Source organism: Octopus bimaculoides, chromosome 7 (genome assembly GCF_046866305.1).
Source record: "Octopus bimaculoides isolate indiv1 chromosome 7, ASM4686630v1, whole genome shotgun sequence".
Classification (NCBI taxonomy): Eukaryota; Metazoa; Mollusca; class Cephalopoda; order Octopoda; family Octopodidae; genus Octopus; species Octopus bimaculoides.
Genome location: NC_142934.1, coordinates 24203813 through 24222491, shown reverse-complemented (window position 1 = coordinate 24222491; position 18679 = coordinate 24203813). Strand labels below are relative to the sequence as shown.

Below are 18679 nucleotides of genomic sequence, written 5' to 3'. Positions count from 1 at the left end.
TTATAATCAGTTGTTCCAAAAGTATAATTGCTGGGAAATATCTCTGCTGACATGCTTAGATTGCAAAGCAGACTGTCTGATGATTGGATTTGAACTCTGATGTTGTAGGGTAATAAAACACAGGCCATATTTGCAGTGTACTTGCAATGACTAGGAAAAAATAAAGTAAGCATGTTCTATTGCAAGTGTATTGCTAGTGTGCATGAACATCAAAGAACAAATGAGCAGAGAGAAAAATTGGATTTAAAACAAACCAGACGTAGTGTGCAAGATAGAGGATTGTGATTCTATTGACACATCATGTGTAAGGAGTATGACAGCTGTATGTGCCAAGAGCTCAAATTGGCTATAACCTGTGGAAAAGAGAAACCAAGGAAGACTTGTGAAATGATAACTGATTTCAAGATGTTAATCACTGTGCGAAATAAAGGAAGGATTGTAATAAGAAACTGAAGCTTACCATGATTAAATCAATAGGGACTGGTATTAATAACCTAGTTTTAAATTTTTCATTGATGTACACCTTGACTAAGTAGATAATCACCATGACAACAATTGATAATAGAAGTTCTGGGTAGTTACATTCTGGGAGAAGTTTTGCAACTGCCACAATTGTCTGCAAATGTTGAGGAAAATAATATGATTAAATGTATACAGCTTATAAATACTTAATCTCATGCACATTTTTATAAGGGTTTTACACAGACTATCTCATTTCTACAGCAATATTACAACTGAAATAAAATGTTTAAATGATACAATTTGACATGGCTTTTGCATGTTGGGAGAAAAGTGTTAGGGGTTAAAAGTGGGGAAATACTGACAGAAGGGAGGAACAAGGGAAGATTGATTTTCATAGGTGAGACTATGCAGGATTAAGACAGGGAATAATGCTACATTTCAAACTCATGCAAAACTAACTGGTATGGAGAAATTAATATAAAAACAAGCACAATGAGAATACAGAAAGAAAAACTGAAAAGAAGAAAGAAAATAGAAAAAAGTAGAAGAGGAAAGGTGTAAATGAAGTTGAAATGGTTGATGTGTGACTTCCTAACTTGGGTATTTTAACAGATAGAAAGAAGGAGAATTCAACAAAGGATCACAAAAAAAGCTAACCAAAGACTTGTGAGTGGATTTGATAGATGAAAGCTGAAAGAAGCCTGTTGTGTGTGTGCGCGTGCGTGTGTGCCTGCATATGTATATATATATATATATATATATATATATATATATGGGAGAATATACAAATAATAACAACAGACGAGGACAGGTGGTGTAAATAACAAAAGTATATATTAGTATGACGCTCGGGAATACGGAAAGTCTTTGACGTTTCGAGCTACGCTCTTCAACAGAAAGAATACGGAGACAAGGAGAAAAACACGGAGAAAAAAAATGGCTTTTTTATTAGTCAAATATGTCACAAGCATATTTGAACTGGTTTGAAAGTTTGTTTATTCCACAATACTGTTTCATGTGATTATTATATGTTATTAGTTAAGCCTCATGACTGAGCTCAGGCAGTAGATTGTTTCTACTGGTTTCTACTGATTTTAAATATATATATATATATATATATATATATATATATATATATATATATATATATCAGCATGGAGGAGAAGGGTCTGGAAGCTTAAAGATCCTGCGAATGGACAGAGATTTAGCGACATATTACTTGAAGCCTTTGACGAAATAGAAGGGGATATAGCCTCACACAATGTAGAAGACAACTGGAGGTTTCTACGAGACAACCTGTGCAGATCTGTGGATGGTGCAAAGTCCCCTCTCGACCCAAAATAACGTGGTGGTGGAACAATGTTGTTGACAGAGCTATTAGAGAAAAGAAACCGGGTTGGAAGGACTGGAAGAATGGTGGTAGCAGGGAATTGTATCAGACTGCCAGAGGGGAACCTAGGAGACAGGTTTATTTAGCCAGAGGGGAAGCAGATAAGAAAAAAATTGCCAATGTTCTGCACCATGAGGACCAAAGACTTGAGGTATTTCGTGTTGCAAGACAGTGTGTGAGAGAGAATCATGATGTTGTAGGAGAGAAATGTGTCTGCATGGATGATAGTTCACTTGCACTAAACGAGGCTGCAAAGAGAGAGGTTTGGAGACACCACCATGAAAGGTTGCTTAATAAAGAGAATGAATAGGAGAAAGAGAGTCTGCCGAATGTCGACCCAACAGAGGAACCAGCTATCCGAATTGATAGTACCTTGGTAGATAAAGCAATTAAGAGTAATTAAGAGTATGAAGTCAGGGAAAGCCCTCGGCCCATCAGGAATCACTGCAGAGGTCCACCAAGGTTCGGTCCTCAACCCCCTCCTATTTATCATAGTCCTCCAGGCAATAACACAGGAATTCAAGACAGGATACCCCTGGGAGCTCCTCTATGCTGACGACCTTGCTTTAATTGTTGAGTCACTATCAGAACTAGAGAAGTTTCAGGTGTGGAAGCAAAGATTGGAAACGAAGGGCCTTAGAGTCAACCTAGCTAAAACCAAAGTCTTAATAAGTAGGATCACAGACAAACCACAAATCCCTTCAGGTAGATGGCTCTGTTCGATTGTAGGTAGAAACTCAATAAGATGTACCCAGTGTAAGCTATGGACACATAAGAGGTGCAGCAATATCAAAGGAAAGCTAACTGGGAAGATAGTTTTTGTATGTGGCAGATGCTCAGGAGCAATAAACACTGAAAATGTGCAGAGAACAAATTCTACCACATTCCAGGTAGAAAAACTAGAAGTAGTTAATAGCTTCCGTTACCTAGGTTACCAAGCCAGTAGCGAGGAAGGGTGCGCTGAAAGTGTAGCTGCTAGAATAAGAATAGCCTGGGTAAAGTTCAGAGAGCTCTTACCTCTGCTGGTGACAAAGGGCCTCTCGCTCAGAGTAAAAGGTAGACTGTATGACGCATGTGTACGAACAGCCATGTTACATGGCAGTGAAACATGGGCTGTGACTGCTGAGGACATGCATAAGCTCGCAAGGAATGAAGCCAGTATGCTCTGCTGGATGTGTAATGTCAGTGTGCATACTCAACAGAGTGTAAGTACCTTGAGAGAAAAGTTGGATGTAAGAAGCATCAGATATAGTGTGCAAGAGAGACAACGGCACTGGTATGGTCATGTGGTGAGAATGGATGAGGATAGCTGCATGAAAAAGTGCCACACCCTAGCAGTTGAGGGAATCTGTGGAAGAGGGAGGCCCAGGAAGAACTGGGATGAGGTGGTGAAGCACGACCTTCAAACATTAGGCCTCACTGAGGCAATGACTAGTGAGCATCTAATGAGGATGAGGATGGTGATAAGGTGCGATTTGAGAGAAATTTGACTGCTATTTTCAGCAGGTCAAGTGACCACACAAATAATCCTTTATTGGCTCAAGGAAGAAATATACAAATGTGACAAGAACAAAATTAGGTGGTATGTTGTTGTGCAGCAGCAGATCACTTCTTATCAAAGTAGGCAAGTGATGACAAAGCAGTTGACAAGCTTTGTAATATTCATAATAGCAATACTAAAAGAGGTCAAGTGGGGATATATCAAGTATGATGATGAAAGAGTTTCTTTCTTTGTTTTTCAGTAAGAGCTTTTAAGGCAACAAATTGGTAGAGTCATAAGAACATTGGATAGAATACATCACAGTATTTGCTTTGGAATCTCAACAGCCTGAGTTCAAATCCCACCAAGGTTAACTTTGCCTTTCACCCTTTCAGAGTCAATGAAAATAGAATCAATACAGGGTGGTGAATTGGCAAAACTGTTATAGGATCTCACATTGTGGTATTGCATTGTGGTGTTTCCTTTGGCTATTTGCATTCTGATATCGATGCCTGCAATGCCAATGGCGTCAAGTTGTACCAGCCCTAGTCGGTAGCCTACCCCTTGGATAAACACTGGCAGCATGGAGCAAGGTACACACAAAGTAGCAAGAATCAACATAATGCAGTATAAATGTACACACCTTTATTAAGATTATTATTATTGTTATTCCTACAAATATCATCTGCCTTCAGGGTTTGTTAAGTAAGTCTATATTGCATAATAAGAGTAAATTTTCTTGGAAATTCTAAGATAACTCGAGTCCTTCATATTACTATGTCACTGTCGCTTTCAGATCTTTTAAAATGTTTTCTCATGTTAACCCTGTTGTTGCCATATTTTTGTTGAAATATACTGTCTTTGTCACAATCAATTTTAAAAATAAGAAAGAATTTAGTAAAATAACTTTTATTATTATTATGCTGGGGTATGAAACATAAATTAATATAGAATTTTGATGGAATGTTTTAATTTAGATCACTTTAAAACAGAAAATTAGCATAAAAAACCAGGGGAGGTCTCAGGCAGGTTGGTATCGATATTGAAGAATTTAGTGAAATAGCTTTATCATCATTAAGCTGAGGTTTGGAACATAGCCACAAACAGGGCTGTGTAGTAAGGAACAGGTGTGAATGTATGGTAAAAAGTTTGCTTCCCAATCACATGGTTCTGGGCTCAGTTCCATCGCATGGCACCTTGGAAAGTGTCCTCTACTACAGCCTGGGCCAACCGAAGCCTTGTGAGTGAATTTGGGAGATAGAAACTGAAGGAAGCCCATTGTGTGTGTGTGTGTGTGTGTGTGTGTGTGTGTGTGTGTGTGTGTGCATGTGTGTGTGTGTGTGTCTGTCTGTCTTTGTCCCCTACTACTGATTGATAACTTTTGTTATGCTTACATCCCTGTAACTTAGCAGTTTGGTGAAAGAGACCAATAGAATAAGTATCAGGCTTTAAAAAAAAGTATTATGATGGTCAATTCATTCAACTAAAATCCTTTAAGGTGGTACCTCAGCATGGTGATAGTGTAATGATTGAAACAAATAAAAAATAAGGAGAAAAGAAAGATAGAATTTGGATGGAAAGGTTTTTCTTTAAATTGCTGTAAAACAGGAAAACTCTACCACAGAACCAAGGGCAATCTCAGATAGTATCAAAAGGATTAAGATTTAGTTCTTTTAGAAAACAGCAGACATGCAACTCAGCTGTTTATTTTTCTGGTTCCTGAGATGCAATCTCACTCGACAACCATGAAACAGTAGCTTAACACTGACCAATTCACAAACTGGTCACCTTTTAAAAATCACATCTTCCTTAGTTCCAGTCAAAGATACCGATTCTTCTCCACAGTGACAAATTTTCCTTCTCTCTGCTCTTCTGAACTAATAGTCACTTCTCTGTATAGATATATTCTTTACAAGATAACTTTCATGTCACTGATCAGTTCATAGGTTCTCTCTCTCTCTCTCTCTCTTCCTCCCTCCCTACCTCTCAGTCTCTGGCTCTTTTTCTCCTGCTCCTCCTCTGTTTCCAGCACTCTCTTCAACTCTCTATCTCTCCAGCTCTCTCCATCTCTGTCTCTCACCCCAACTCTCTCCTTTTCTCTGTAGCTCTCTCCCTCTTCAGTTCTCTTTCACCTCATCTCTTTCACACTCTCTCTTTCTCTCCTCCTTTTTCGGTCTTCTTCTCTCTCTTTTCCTCTCTCACTCTCTCTTACTCCAGTTCTCTTTCACCTCACCTCTCCCTCTCTTTCTCCTTCTCCCCCTCTCTATCTAACATGCAAAATATATTAAATAACTCTATTGTTGGTTTCTTTTATCTCTCTACATTTGCATATCATGTCCTCTAATTTATGTCACAAAATATGTACACACATCATTAAAAATATATGTATTTTTACAGTTGGATTTGTGTTCTCTAGTTACAAACCTTTTGTGTTTATATGTAATGTGATATTCTTAGAAAACAATACATTATCTGTTTTCAACTGTAAAGTAATGAAAAAAAAATTTCCCCTGCAGTTATTTAATCCTAAGCACATGTATGCTGACTTGTCTGCTCTATGATTATGGTGTATTTCAATTACATATCTGTAAACATGCTGGAACATTCCAATTTCTGCTGTGAAGCATTTCTCAGAAACCTCTCTATTTTATACACTATGCACATAGATCAATGTTGTAGAATAAATAAATCATTTCAAATATGTTTGATATATTTGACCAGTAAATAGGTTGTTTTTACTAGGGTTTGCCAGGGGAAAATTTTTGCTTGAGGCAACAGGTGTCAAAACACCAACAAGTCATCTCAGGGCACCCTCTAGTAGACTGACAAATGTATTTCTTGCCATTTGGCTATCATAGGTAGCACTAGGGAGACAAACTTAAAATGACTTTGGAGATTACAGCTTCCTTATAGAAAATCAGTAGAAACTATTTACTGACTGCAAGAATTTTTTCACAGCAGACTGCAGTAAAAATGGCTTTTTTATTAGTCAAATATGTCACAAGCATATTTGAACTGGTTTGAAAGTTTGTTTATTCCACAATACTGTTTCATGTGATTATTATATGTTATTAGTTAAGCCTCATGACTGAGCTCAGGCAGTAGATTGTTTCTACTGGTTTCTACTGATTTTAAATATATATATATATATATATATATATATATATATATATATATATATATATATATATATAGTGGTGTACAATTTATATGGTGTAAAATGTATTAAAATATAAATGACCAAAGAAATATGGAATAAATGATATGTCCAAATTAGAATAACTAGTTAACTCTTTCTAGAAAATGACAATTTTATTTTACTTACCTTTGGTACACTAAGCACTCCAGTGTAACGTTGCACTGTTAGCCCTAAGATGTACTTCAATTGACTGCTGATTATATATATAGCAACACCACAAGAAAATCCACTTACAAGAGAGTCGGACATCAGTCGAACAATAATACCCATGTTTAAAATACCCATTAATAGCTAAAAAGAAAAGATTGAGGAAGATATTAGTTAACCAAAAATTATTTGTACTCCTTTCATTCACAATGCTTCCATACACCATATCACTCACAGGGCTTCCATATATAAAAAAACAATATCTCGGATTAGTGGAAGAATGTTCAAAAAAGTATTCCTTCATTAATGCTTAAGATCCTGTTGATTTCTAAGTCAAGTGGTCCAGTTCTGTAATGATTGCATCACAAAACAGAAATAAATGACAGAAGAATGGATCAAAATTTTCTCTCTAACTGAATGTAAACAAAGTTAGTATGATTCCTGTGCACTTCAAGATGACTTATGCAGTCTTATATAGTACTGTGTTGTAAAGGAAGTTATGAGTTTAGAACTAAAATGCAAAGTTCTGAGCTTTTTAGCACCTGTCCTTTTTATTCATAATACAAATTTCTTGGTAGCAAAAAGAGAGTAACATTAATTTTAATCTAGACTAGGAATTAGCAAATCCTTACGTCCCCACCTCATGAATCTTTGCAAATTTCTAAAATAAAATTAAAATGTATAATTAATGATAAATTTCTTGAGTTAAAAACAATATTCCTTAATTTTTTTCTGTCATTAATTTAAAGAAATTTAATGAAATTAATAAAGAACAGTAAAAATTCAATCATATAATTGGAATATTTAATGTGAAATATGTCATTGGATAATACTTGTTATTGCATTGATTTTAAGTAGAAATTAATAAGTTTTTAACTATAAATTACAGCATCCTTCTAGATCTATTCTATGTTGTTTCAATGTCATCATAAAAAGTGTGCACTTGTCCTTAATAGGCTTACCAATTGGCCAAGTTGGCACTGCATGTTCACTAGGATATGCCGATGACACGATATCTACTAAGGTGTTTTGAATTTTCATATTGTATTTCAGACGGACCTTTGTTTATTGAATCTTATTCATGTACAAAAAACAGTTCACTAATAATCCTGTATCCTTAATACCTGAAATCATTTCAAGTGTTTATAGCCACATAGATCCCAGAGGTCAATACTGACTACTTTGCTGACCTCTGAAGACAGTGTAATATACACCTTGTCAGTTACAAGTTTTTGTAATCCTACATTTGAATCACTTAGCTATTACATCTCACAAGCATAAACTGTCTCCCCCAACTCCTTTGGCGATTAAAGAAAAATCTGATGCAAACATTAGTCAATGGGTGTATTCCTGTTCAGGGAACTTTTTTTGAAATAAATCACAATAGGCGCAGGAGTGGCTGTGTGGTAAGTAGCTTGCTTACCAACCACATGGTTCCGGGTTCAGTCCCACTGCGTGGCACCTTGGGCAAGTGTCTTCTTCTATAGCCTCGGGCCGACCAAAGCCTTGTGAGTGGATTTGGTAGACGGAAACTGAAAGAAGCCTGTCGTATATATGTATATATATATATATATATATATATATATATATAAATATATATATATATATATATATATATATATATATATATATATATATACACATGTGTGTGTATATGTTTGTGTGTCTGTGTTTGTCCCCCCAACTTCGATTGACAGCTGGTGTGTTTACGTCCCCGTAACTTAGCGGTTTGGCAAAAGAGACCAATACAATAAGTACTAGGCTTACAAAGAATAAGTCCTGGGGTCGATTTGCTCAACTAAAGGCGGTGCTCCAGCATGGCCGCAGTCAAATGACTGAAACAAGTAAAAGAGTATAATAGGATCAGTGCAATTGCCTACCTGAGTTATACCACTAATTACAGTCACAGCCATAGCAAATTTTATCTTCTCAGTCTCAAGTTGGGATATCTTCTCTGGAGAGATTGTAATATTTTCTGGAAAGATCTCTGAAGTGGAGACATTTAATAGTCGTGGGCCCATAGACATGACAGATTCTCCATTAGAGCTGAACCGTTCATTTATTAGGGAACCAATCAACAAACTAACAACAACAATGGTACCTGGGAATCAAAGAAAAACTTGTGTAATAACGACAACAACAATGACAACAATAATAATAATATAATAAATGAACATCAGCATTCCTTCTAAATCTTTATATTTTGAGTTCAAATCCCATAAAGGTCAACTTTGCCTTTTATCCTTTTAGGTATGATAAAAAAGGAATGTCAGAATCTAGATAACATCCCAGGAGAGCCATGTCTCAGAGAAGTCCTAAAGAGTGTGCTGACAAGTACTGCACACATCCTTGGAAAAACCCTATCAATTTAAATGTCTGTGTTGTATTACATGAAGATATTTTGCTACCATCCCTGCCACTTCTCCTCAAGCTTGCAGTCATACTGTGTAACATCTCTTATCCTTCCCCTAAGACGCTGGGTGTGTCTTGGCAAGTGATTGTAGCAAACATGTAGATTAAAAATAAATAATAATCCTTTCTAATTTTTGCACAAGTCCAGCAATTTTAGGTTTGTCAATTACATTAATCCTGGTACTTGACTGGTACTTTATTTCATCAACCCTAAAAAGGATAAAAGATAAAGTTGACTTTGATAGGATTTGAACTCAGAATATAAAAATTTGAAAGAAATGTTGATAAGCATTTATATGTACTAGTAGTAGTAGTAGCAGTCCTTTCTTCTAGGCCTGAAACTTTGGGGGAGTAACTAGTTGATAATATTGACTCCAGTATTTGACTGTTACTTTTTTTCATCAACCCTAAAAATCATTAAAGCAAAGTTGATCCTGATGGGATTTGAACTCAGAATATAAAGATTTGAAAGAAATGCTGATAAGCATTTATATGTAGTAGTAGTAGTAGTAGTAGTAGTAGTAGTAGTAGTAGTAGTAGTAGCAGCAGCAGCAGCAGCAGCAGTAGTAGTAATAGTAATCCTTTCTTTTATAGGCACAAGGTCAGAAATTTTTGGGGAGTAACCAGTTGATTACATCAAGTCCATTTATTTGACTGGTACTTATTTTATTGACCCTGAAAAGATGAAAGGCAAAGTTGACCTTAGTGGAATTTGAATGTAAAGACATGAAATGCTGCTAAGCATTTTGTCTGGTATGCTAAAGATTCTCCTAGCTTACTGCTTAAAAGATACTCATAAAAATAATAATAAGAATACTCCTTTCCACTGCAGGCACAAAGCTTGAAATTTGATGGGACGGGACTAGTCAATTACATCAACTCAATGCTCAACTGGTACTTATTTCATTGACTTTGAAAGAATGAAAGACAAAGTTGAACTCAGTGGAATTTGAACTCAGAATGTAATGACAGATAAAATGTGCTCTCGCCATCGCTTGATAACTGATGTTGGTGTGTTTATATCTCCATAACTTAGCAGTTCGGCAAAAGAGACCAACAGAATAAGTACTAGGCTTACAAAGAATAAGTCCTGGAGTTGATTTGTTTGACTAAAGGCGGTGCTCCAGCATGGCCACAGTCAAATGACTGAAACAAATAAAAGAATGAAATGGGTAAACAAACAAACCATGACTGGTGTTTAGCTGCAACAGTAACATGTATTGCATTGCTTAATGTATTGTTAAGATATCAAAGAGAGAAAGAAAGAAAAAGAGAGAGAGAGGGGTGTAATATGCAGATGGAGATTAACTTACCCATAGAAAGATGTTTGGATGTTCCAAGGAAAGCATATAAAATAACAGGGAAAAAGCCCATGTAGAGTCCAATGACTGGTGGAAGATTTGACAGCATTGCATATGCCATACCTGAGGTGTACAAAATAATGGCAACTGTTAAAATTTGTAGTGATCTTAATTAGGACAAGGGTGGTACATAAACAAACAGACATGTCTAGCTTCAGGCTACTTTAATGCTCTCAAACACCACAGTCATAACACTGACACAATGGTTACAGTATTGAAACAACACTGTCACAACACTGACATAATAGTTACAATATTGAAACTACACTGTTACAATACTGACACTACACTGTCACAGTATTACAACAGTGAAACAACACTGTCACAACACTGAAACAGTGGTTACAGTATTGAAACTACACTGTCACAACATTGACACTACACTATCACAACATCAATCTCTGTCACAACAATGGCACAGTGGTCACAATATTGACAATACATTCCAATAACATTGATGCTACTATACTGTTACAAAGCTGGTACTAAACTGTTACAGCACTAATACTACAGCACAATATGGGCACAAGATCAAAATTATATTATCACACCAATTGATAATATGTAGTCACAACACTGACATTATACTGTTAAATGACACATTAATCTGTCACAACAGTAACACTGCACTGTTACAACACTATCTCAACATTGACAAAATGTTATTAGAACATTTATACCACACTAGCACAACACTTATACAACACTGTCACAACACTGACATTAAAATATTACAATATTGACATTACACTGTTATAAGACACACTATGCTGTCACAAATACATGCACACGTAAACACACTCATGTGCATATAAATGCACTAATTTGCATGTAAGAGTGCACAGTTACACACACTCTCACATGCACACACATGAATACAGATATACAACACATGCACACATAAACGCACTTATTTACACAGACACACACATCCACATATGTACACACATACATACACATGCATACTCACATGTACACAGATATATAGACACACACACATAAATATGCAGTCTCCCTCTCTCTCTCTCACACACACACACGCGCACACACACTCTCATGACTACTGACCTTGCGGTAACTGCATGAAGCCAACAGTAATTCCCGAAATGAAATCACCAAGGAAGAACGCTTTCAGTTGGTAAGTTTGAATTACATTAATGATAGGGAGCATCCCCAAAAGATCCCTTTTACTGCACTTCATTTTATTCCTGAGGTAGAAACCCAACCTAGCATGCCACCTAAGTGGTGTAATCTCTTTTTGAAATGTTTTAATGAATTCATCTGTCTTATATACTGGGCGCTTGATATTAATGAAACATCTGTCTGATGAGTCTGTCATTTGGCGTTGAATAGCTGGTGAAGGATTAAAGCCACACTGTTCTGTTACCTTGTAGATACCTGAAAACAAAACAAAAAAAAAACAAAAAGAATTTGATATACAGTTGAATAAGTGTGAAACTGAAATATTGCTGGAGCAGTCTATGTCAAACTAGCACTGTTATTAAATCTAGTTATAAATGTTTAGAGTGGAGGTGCAATGGCCCAGTGGTTAGGGCAGCGGACTCGCGGTCATAGGATCGCGGTTTCGATTCCCAGACCGGGCGTTGTGAGTGTTTATTGAACGAAAACACCTAAAGCTCCACGATGCTCCGGCAGGGGATGGTGGTGAACCCTGCTGTACTCTTCCACCACAACTTTCTCTCACTCTTACTTCCTGTTTCTGTTGTGCCTATAATTCAAAGGGTCAGCCTTGTCACACTGTGTTATGCTGAATATCCCCGAGAACTACGTTAAGGGTACACGTGTTTGTGGAGTGCTCAGCCACTTGCACGTTAATTTCATGAGCAGGCTGTTCCGTTGATCGAATCAACTGGAACCCTTGACGTCGTAAGCGACGGAGTGCCAACAACAACAAATGTTTAGAATATGAAAGATTTAAATCTTTTTGTTTTTTTTTAAAACCAACCTGTTGGAAACAAATCTGGTTTTATGACACAAACTCATTTTTAAAAAATTATCTTAATTAAAACTTTACATCAAAATTTCAAGTTAATTTATGTTCCAAACACCAGCTTGATAATATCAAAGTTATTTTAATAAGTGGTGTATTATTTTCAAAATTTATTGAAACAAAGACTGTGTATTGCAGCAAAAATATGATAATGAATGAGTTAAGGGCCGGTATCGAGTGAGCTGTAGAAAACTGAAATGGTGTTTCTGACACTTGAATCAGTAAGGAGATGTGTTGTTTTAGCCTTAAGTCAGTTCTGATTAAGAAGATATGTAAAAGGATGTTCCATCTGTGACCATCATGCCTTTCTAGGAATACATTATTCAATGTGTCCTAAGATAGTAAGGTGTGATTTGAGGGAAATCAGGCTGCTGTTTCTAGCCAGTTGAATGACATAGTAAAGGTCTGCTCAAACACTAACAACAGCAACAATAGTGTCAGCAATATTTTTAACTGTCAGTAATGATGATGATGTTCATGTTATTGTTGATTAACCAAGGACAGCTCAGTTTAATTGTTGAATTCTTCTTCCCTAGAAATACATATGGTTGCTGAAGAGGGGCATCAGTCAAGAACAAGAAGATACAATTCTACACACCAGCCAAGAGGGCAGCCTCTCAGACTGTTTCCTAAGGTTTGTATAATCCCCTGTACTATTGTCTCTGCTGGGAAACCTTTTCCACCAATACTCTTTCTTGTCAGAAGAGTTAGCATGCATTTCACTGTAATAGTTTGTTAAAGGCACCCGAAGAACAGGTAGTATTTTAAAATTAGCTAGGGTGGTGGGTGTATTACACTTCCTCCCACAAAAATAAATAGCAGTGTTGTTTTGTTGTGACAACATCCTTGAAGAAAGACATCTCAGTCAGTAAACAACAAGCTTCACCTTGAGAAACACTAGTTTCATACCTTTGTAAAAACAAAGTTGAAAGATTTTTTACCCTAATTCTAACTTTAACCCTTTAGTATTTAAACTGGCCACATCCAGCCCAAATAATCTAATCGTTTTATGTTCAAACAGGCCAGACCCAGCGCCTCACACTTACCCAACCATATTCTAAAAATAAGCAATCACATCAAAATCTCAAAGCTACATGATAATGCACAGTGAATTCAAAACAATATGAATAAATAAGCATTGAATTTGACAGAATAATCTGAAACTTTAAACCAATACATTAAAATGACTTGTACTAGGCACAGGAGTGGCTGTGTGGTAAGTAGCTTGCTTACCAACTAACTACATGGTTCCGGGTTCAGTCCCACTGCATGGCACCTTGGGCAAGTGTCCTCTACTATAGCCTCGGGCTGACCAAAGCTTTGTGAGTGGATTTGGTAGACAGAAACTGAAAGAAGCCCATCGTATATATATATGTATATATATATATATATGTATGTGTGTGTATATGTTTGTGTGTCTGTGTTTGTTCCCCCAACATCGCTTGACAACCGGTGCTGGTGTGTTTTTGTCCCTGTAACTTAGCAGTTCGGCAAAAGAGACCGATAGGATAAGTACTAGGCATCCAAAGAATAAGTCCTGGGGTCAATTTGCTCAACTAAAGGCGGTGCTCCAGCATGGTCACAGTCAAATGACTGAAACAAGTAAAAGAGTAAGTATTATATTTAAATAAATATATGAGTGAAGGACTTGCATTCAACTCTTTGGATACTAAAACTTGTCAAACCACTCTTAGTTGTACAATGCAAACTTCCCGTTTTAAAGTGACCTAAATTGAAAACTTTCCTCCAAAATTTCATGTTAATTTATGTTCTAAAAACTAGCTTAATAATGTCAAAGTTATTTCATTAAATTCTTTATTATATTCAAAATTAATTGAAATAAAGGTAGTTTGTTTCAAATAAACAGAAACATTGTAACAAAGGGTTTGTCACAATATGTGTCACCAATGTTACCATGTGTGTGGGTATTGTAATTGTTGAGTTGATGAGTAAAGATGTATTTTGTTGACTGCTGTGAATAACTGAAACGAAACGTGAACATTTAGCTGAAAAATTTATTGTTAGATCTGTAGATCTTTTTTTTAGGCAATATTATTGTTAAATTTGTGTTAGTACAAAAAACATTAAAAGAAATCCGATTAGAAATAATTAAACAAAAAGGGAAAAAATGTATTACTCAATGACTAATATTATTTTAATTAGTTTGATGAGTAAGGGAGACAAGTCTGTACATAATTAGGACTTATTCTGACTTCATCAGAAAATTGTACATTTCTGCATTTTGTCAAAGTAGTAATGAGAAAATCACTAAGTAAACATAGAATGGTTGACAAAGGAAAAGAAAATAGTTTAGACAATAAACTACTCAGAGATTACAACAATGTAATTAATATATAGCAGGTAATTTTTTTTAATCAGAATATTTCAGGTCAGTAATATGGCACCTTAGTCACCCTCTCATTGCTCATAGAATTATTGAGAAGACAGTGAATCTAAGAATAAACAAAGGGTAGGCAATAAAAAGGTTTATGACAGACTGAAGCACGTTCTGTCATGTAATATACAGCACTTGAGATGATATATTGAGAAACTATTACTTCTCTTTTATGTCTAAAGAGATGTTCAAGCAGGCTTGTAATTAAAAGAATTTCATCCATGGCCATCACCATTTTGCATTTCAGATACATCATGTATAACACTATATTAAACAATATATATATATATAAGACACAGCATATATAACAGTACATTATCTAATATATATATATATATATATATATATATATATATATATATATATACTTTATTTTTTACTTGTTTCAGTCGTTTGACTGTGGCCATGCTAAGTCACTGCCTTGGAGAGTTTTAGTCAAAAAAATCAACCCTAAGACTTTCTTTTTTTTTTTTTTTTTGAAGCCTATTACTTATTCTATTGGTCTCATTGCTGAACTGCTAATGTACAGGAACATAAATACATCAGCAATAATTATCAAGTAGTGGTGAGGGGACAAACAAAGACACACACACACACACACACACACATAAAGAATACAAAAATGGGACAAGAACACAAAACATCCAGACAGTTAGGTGATACAAAAAAGGGGCAACAAAACATCCAGACAGGCAATACAAAGAAAACAAGGATGGGTCATTCGAAGTTTTCTATCCCCAGTCGAGTTCCAGATTATCTTTGCAATTTTGGCTGGTTATACTTGAGATTGCTCCAATCTGGCCAGCCCCAAGGAAAAACTAAACTAAGAGCATTAGATTCCTTGGAAGAAAGCAGCAAATGTATACGTAAACAAGGACGGATAAAACAGAAAAATGTTACACAAATACAAATGCAATTAACAGGACATAACAACAGGTGTCTTTCGACTAAAGACAAATGAATTTAAACTGGTATGTGTGGAAGTAAAGCCTTACGGCAGAGACATAGGGTTAGACAGGCACAGGAAGGAATATAGATGTTGCACAGATGGTAGTCGAACCAAAAAAGAAAGGTCAGGCTTGGCCGAACACCGGTCAAGTGGGAGAGAGAAGAGAGGGAGGTAGAGGCAGAGGGATAGAAGAATTAAAGAGGGGGGGGGGCGAGAAAAAATGCAAGAGACACAGTGAAGTGAAAGAGGAGGGAAAGTGAGCATGAAGAGAAGGCCAAGAAATGTGAAAGAGGGGAATGAAAGAATGAAGATTGGAATGAACGATGTGTGAAAGGGCTGATATATACATATATAGGAGAGTATTGTAGTTCGCTTGAAGCATTGTGTATTGTTTGTAAAGAATAAACAGTTTTGAATGGTACAACAATGCACTATAAAACAAAAAATGGACTATATACCTGTTGTAATTTAGTTTTCTATAGTCCGATGATATTTTGGAATACAATTCCTTCTTCAGATATTCTTAGATGGAGTCGCTGCTATAATCTGTTTTCCAACGGGTTTTCTTTTTTCGGAAGTATCTCAGCAGTTGTCTCACAAAGCTCCTTCTGGAATTCCTCATGAGAAGTGTGTGAGTTCAGCCATGTCTCAATCTCGTGTGTATTGGTACATCTGTAGCGCTGCTTCTAAGTTATGTACTATACGTGCAGCTTCCTTTTTTTCCCCTTTTTTTTGTTATAAACAATAGATGAGCATATCAAAAATGAACATGCCGAACACATAGAAAACTCAGCAACACATGCTTCCTTAAAATACCTCATTTTAGTGAGAGGATAACTACAGCCATCCGAAGAGCCATAAGAAGAGAAGGGCTAGACATACAACTAGCCTACTCCGGCATCTCTCTGAGAGGACATCTCGCAAAGAAACGAACAAGGGACAACAATCAATGCACACTAACAAATTGTCCCATCCGTGGCACAGATTTATGCCAACGGGTAAATGTTGTGTATAGAATACAATGTAACAAATGCAACAAGTTCTATGTGGGTAGCACAACAAGGCCGTTACACGTCCGCATCAAAGAACATCTGAACACGAGAGCCTCCTCCTTCAGAAAACATCTAGACAGATGCCGGAACACTGACAAAAGCATAACAGTCACAATTGAGGCTAATGAAAGAAATTTGGGTAATTTAAGAATTAAGGAAGCTATAATCATACACAGACTAGAACCTCAAATTAACAACAGGCTGGAGGTTGGTAATCAATATATTATTTAGCTACATCTGGATGCATGTAGGTTCATTTTTGATATGCTCATCTATTGTTTATAACAAAAAAAAAAAAAGAGAAGCGGAAAAAAAAAGAAGCTGCACGTATAGCACATAACTTAGAAGCAGCACTACAGATGTATCAACACACACGAGATTGAGACATAGCTGACCTCACACACTTCTCATGAGGAATTCTGGAAGGAGCTTCGTGAGACAACTGCTGAGATGCTTCCGAAAAAAGAAAATCCATTGGGAAACAGATTATAGCAGTGACTCCATCAGTAGGAGCAATGTGGCCATGAAGTAAACTTCTTGATAACAGAGCCATCTCTTTTAAAATGGCATAAGCAAGCAGTATCACGTACAGGAGAGTACCTAAGACAAGAATATCCCAGGACAATAAAATGAGGATAATTTAAACTCCTTGTTAGAATAAAATGTTCTCTTAATTCCAGGAACATTAATAAATATGATAGACACTTGAAGAAGGCTAGAGGGTGCAATAGACACCTATAAGAGTTACCTGAAGGCCAGAGGGCACAATGGGCGACATTCTGTGACCATAACAACTAAAATGAAGAAACTAGTTTGAATATATATCTGTGTATAACAATAATTCCATATCTCAGATTTTCAGGCAAGGGTTATAAATAGAGAACACACACACACACACACACTCCTTTGTGTAACATGCATACATACATACATCCATACATACATATATACATGAAATAAAACTGAATAATGACATACATACATGTATACATTACACACACGTGTGTATATATATATATATATATATATATATATATATATAAATGTTGATGTAAATATGTCAATTTTACCTGGTGTTCCCATTGTGAAATTCAGCTATAAACTTAACTTTTCTTTGCTATAATTAATTTGTAAATCCAGAGAATTATGTTGTGTTTTTCTGTCTAAACTGTTTTAACCTAATAAATTATTCAGCGAGATTCTGACGAAACTCTCCATGTGTTTTGTTTCTTAATATGTGAAATATCATTTATTCAAAACCAAGCTTATGTAAATAGATACCAGGATAACAGCATAAACAGATAACACCATCAGTATGTTTTTTTGGGACATTATCAATGCTGAAAGTATACCCACAGAATAATTAGTATGAGGGAGCAGTTATCAGCTTTGTTTTATAATGAAGTCAGCAGAAGAAAGTGAATAGTGTGTGAGGTTCTGCAGTTCCTTTCAGGTTGCTGCAAAAGATGTGTTCAATATTCAGTTGGATGACAAGTAAGTCGGTAAAAATAACAAAAAAAACAAGAGTGGTGAGAGAGAGTTAAAGAGGGATGTGGTTTCAAGAGGAAATATAGGGTGCAGTATTTAGTGCAAGGTGTGAGCTGTGTGATATGATAAGAATAACCGGAGGAGGAAGAGGAAAATGTAGTGGTGGTATAAATTGATCTGGATTGAGAGGATATTCATTCAGACAGTTCAGAGCCATTGCAGTAACTATAGAAGTACTAGAGAGAAGAAACAGTTGGAATATAGGAAGGTACTGGGATCTTTTTCCTTGCGTCTTTCACTAAAATTTATTCGCTCAACATTAATTCCATTTGT

General features: G+C 36.0%; 1 protein-coding gene and 1 long non-coding RNA gene across 7 annotated transcripts in view; one reads left to right on the top strand and one right to left on the bottom strand.

Moving 5' to 3' along the window:
* The window catches only part of LOC106880913 (sulfate transporter), a 65134-nt gene that overhangs the window by 33267 nt on the left and 13188 nt on the right, over nt 1-18679 (bottom strand). For 3 of the 5 annotated variants that reach the window (XR_016242566.1, XM_089355005.1, XM_089355003.1), the window contains exons 2-6: nt 11520-11849; nt 10404-10514; nt 8559-8779; nt 6658-6822; nt 461-616 (exon numbers count right to left, since the gene is read on the bottom strand). Coding sequence is in view for 4 of the 5 variants with exons in the window: in XM_089355003.1 (XP_089211129.1) it covers nt 461-616; nt 6658-6822; nt 8559-8779; nt 10404-10514; nt 11520-11849 (983 nt within the window). In the remaining variant the exon portion in view is untranslated. Of the gene's footprint in view, nt 1-460; nt 617-6657; nt 6823-8558; nt 8780-10403; nt 10515-11519; nt 11850-16264; nt 17153-17928; nt 18115-18679 lie in introns of those variants that run through there. The other 2 variants (XM_089355004.1, XM_089355006.1) reach the window with 2 other exon arrangements.
* LOC149134618 (uncharacterized) overlaps nt 1-18679 on the top strand; it is a 73514-nt gene that overhangs the window by 47662 nt on the left and 7173 nt on the right. For both annotated transcript variants that reach the window (XR_016242568.1, XR_016242567.1), the window contains exon 3: nt 12999-13096. This is a non-coding gene — a long non-coding RNA (uncharacterized LOC149134618). The remainder of the gene's footprint in view (nt 1-12998; nt 13097-18679) is intronic.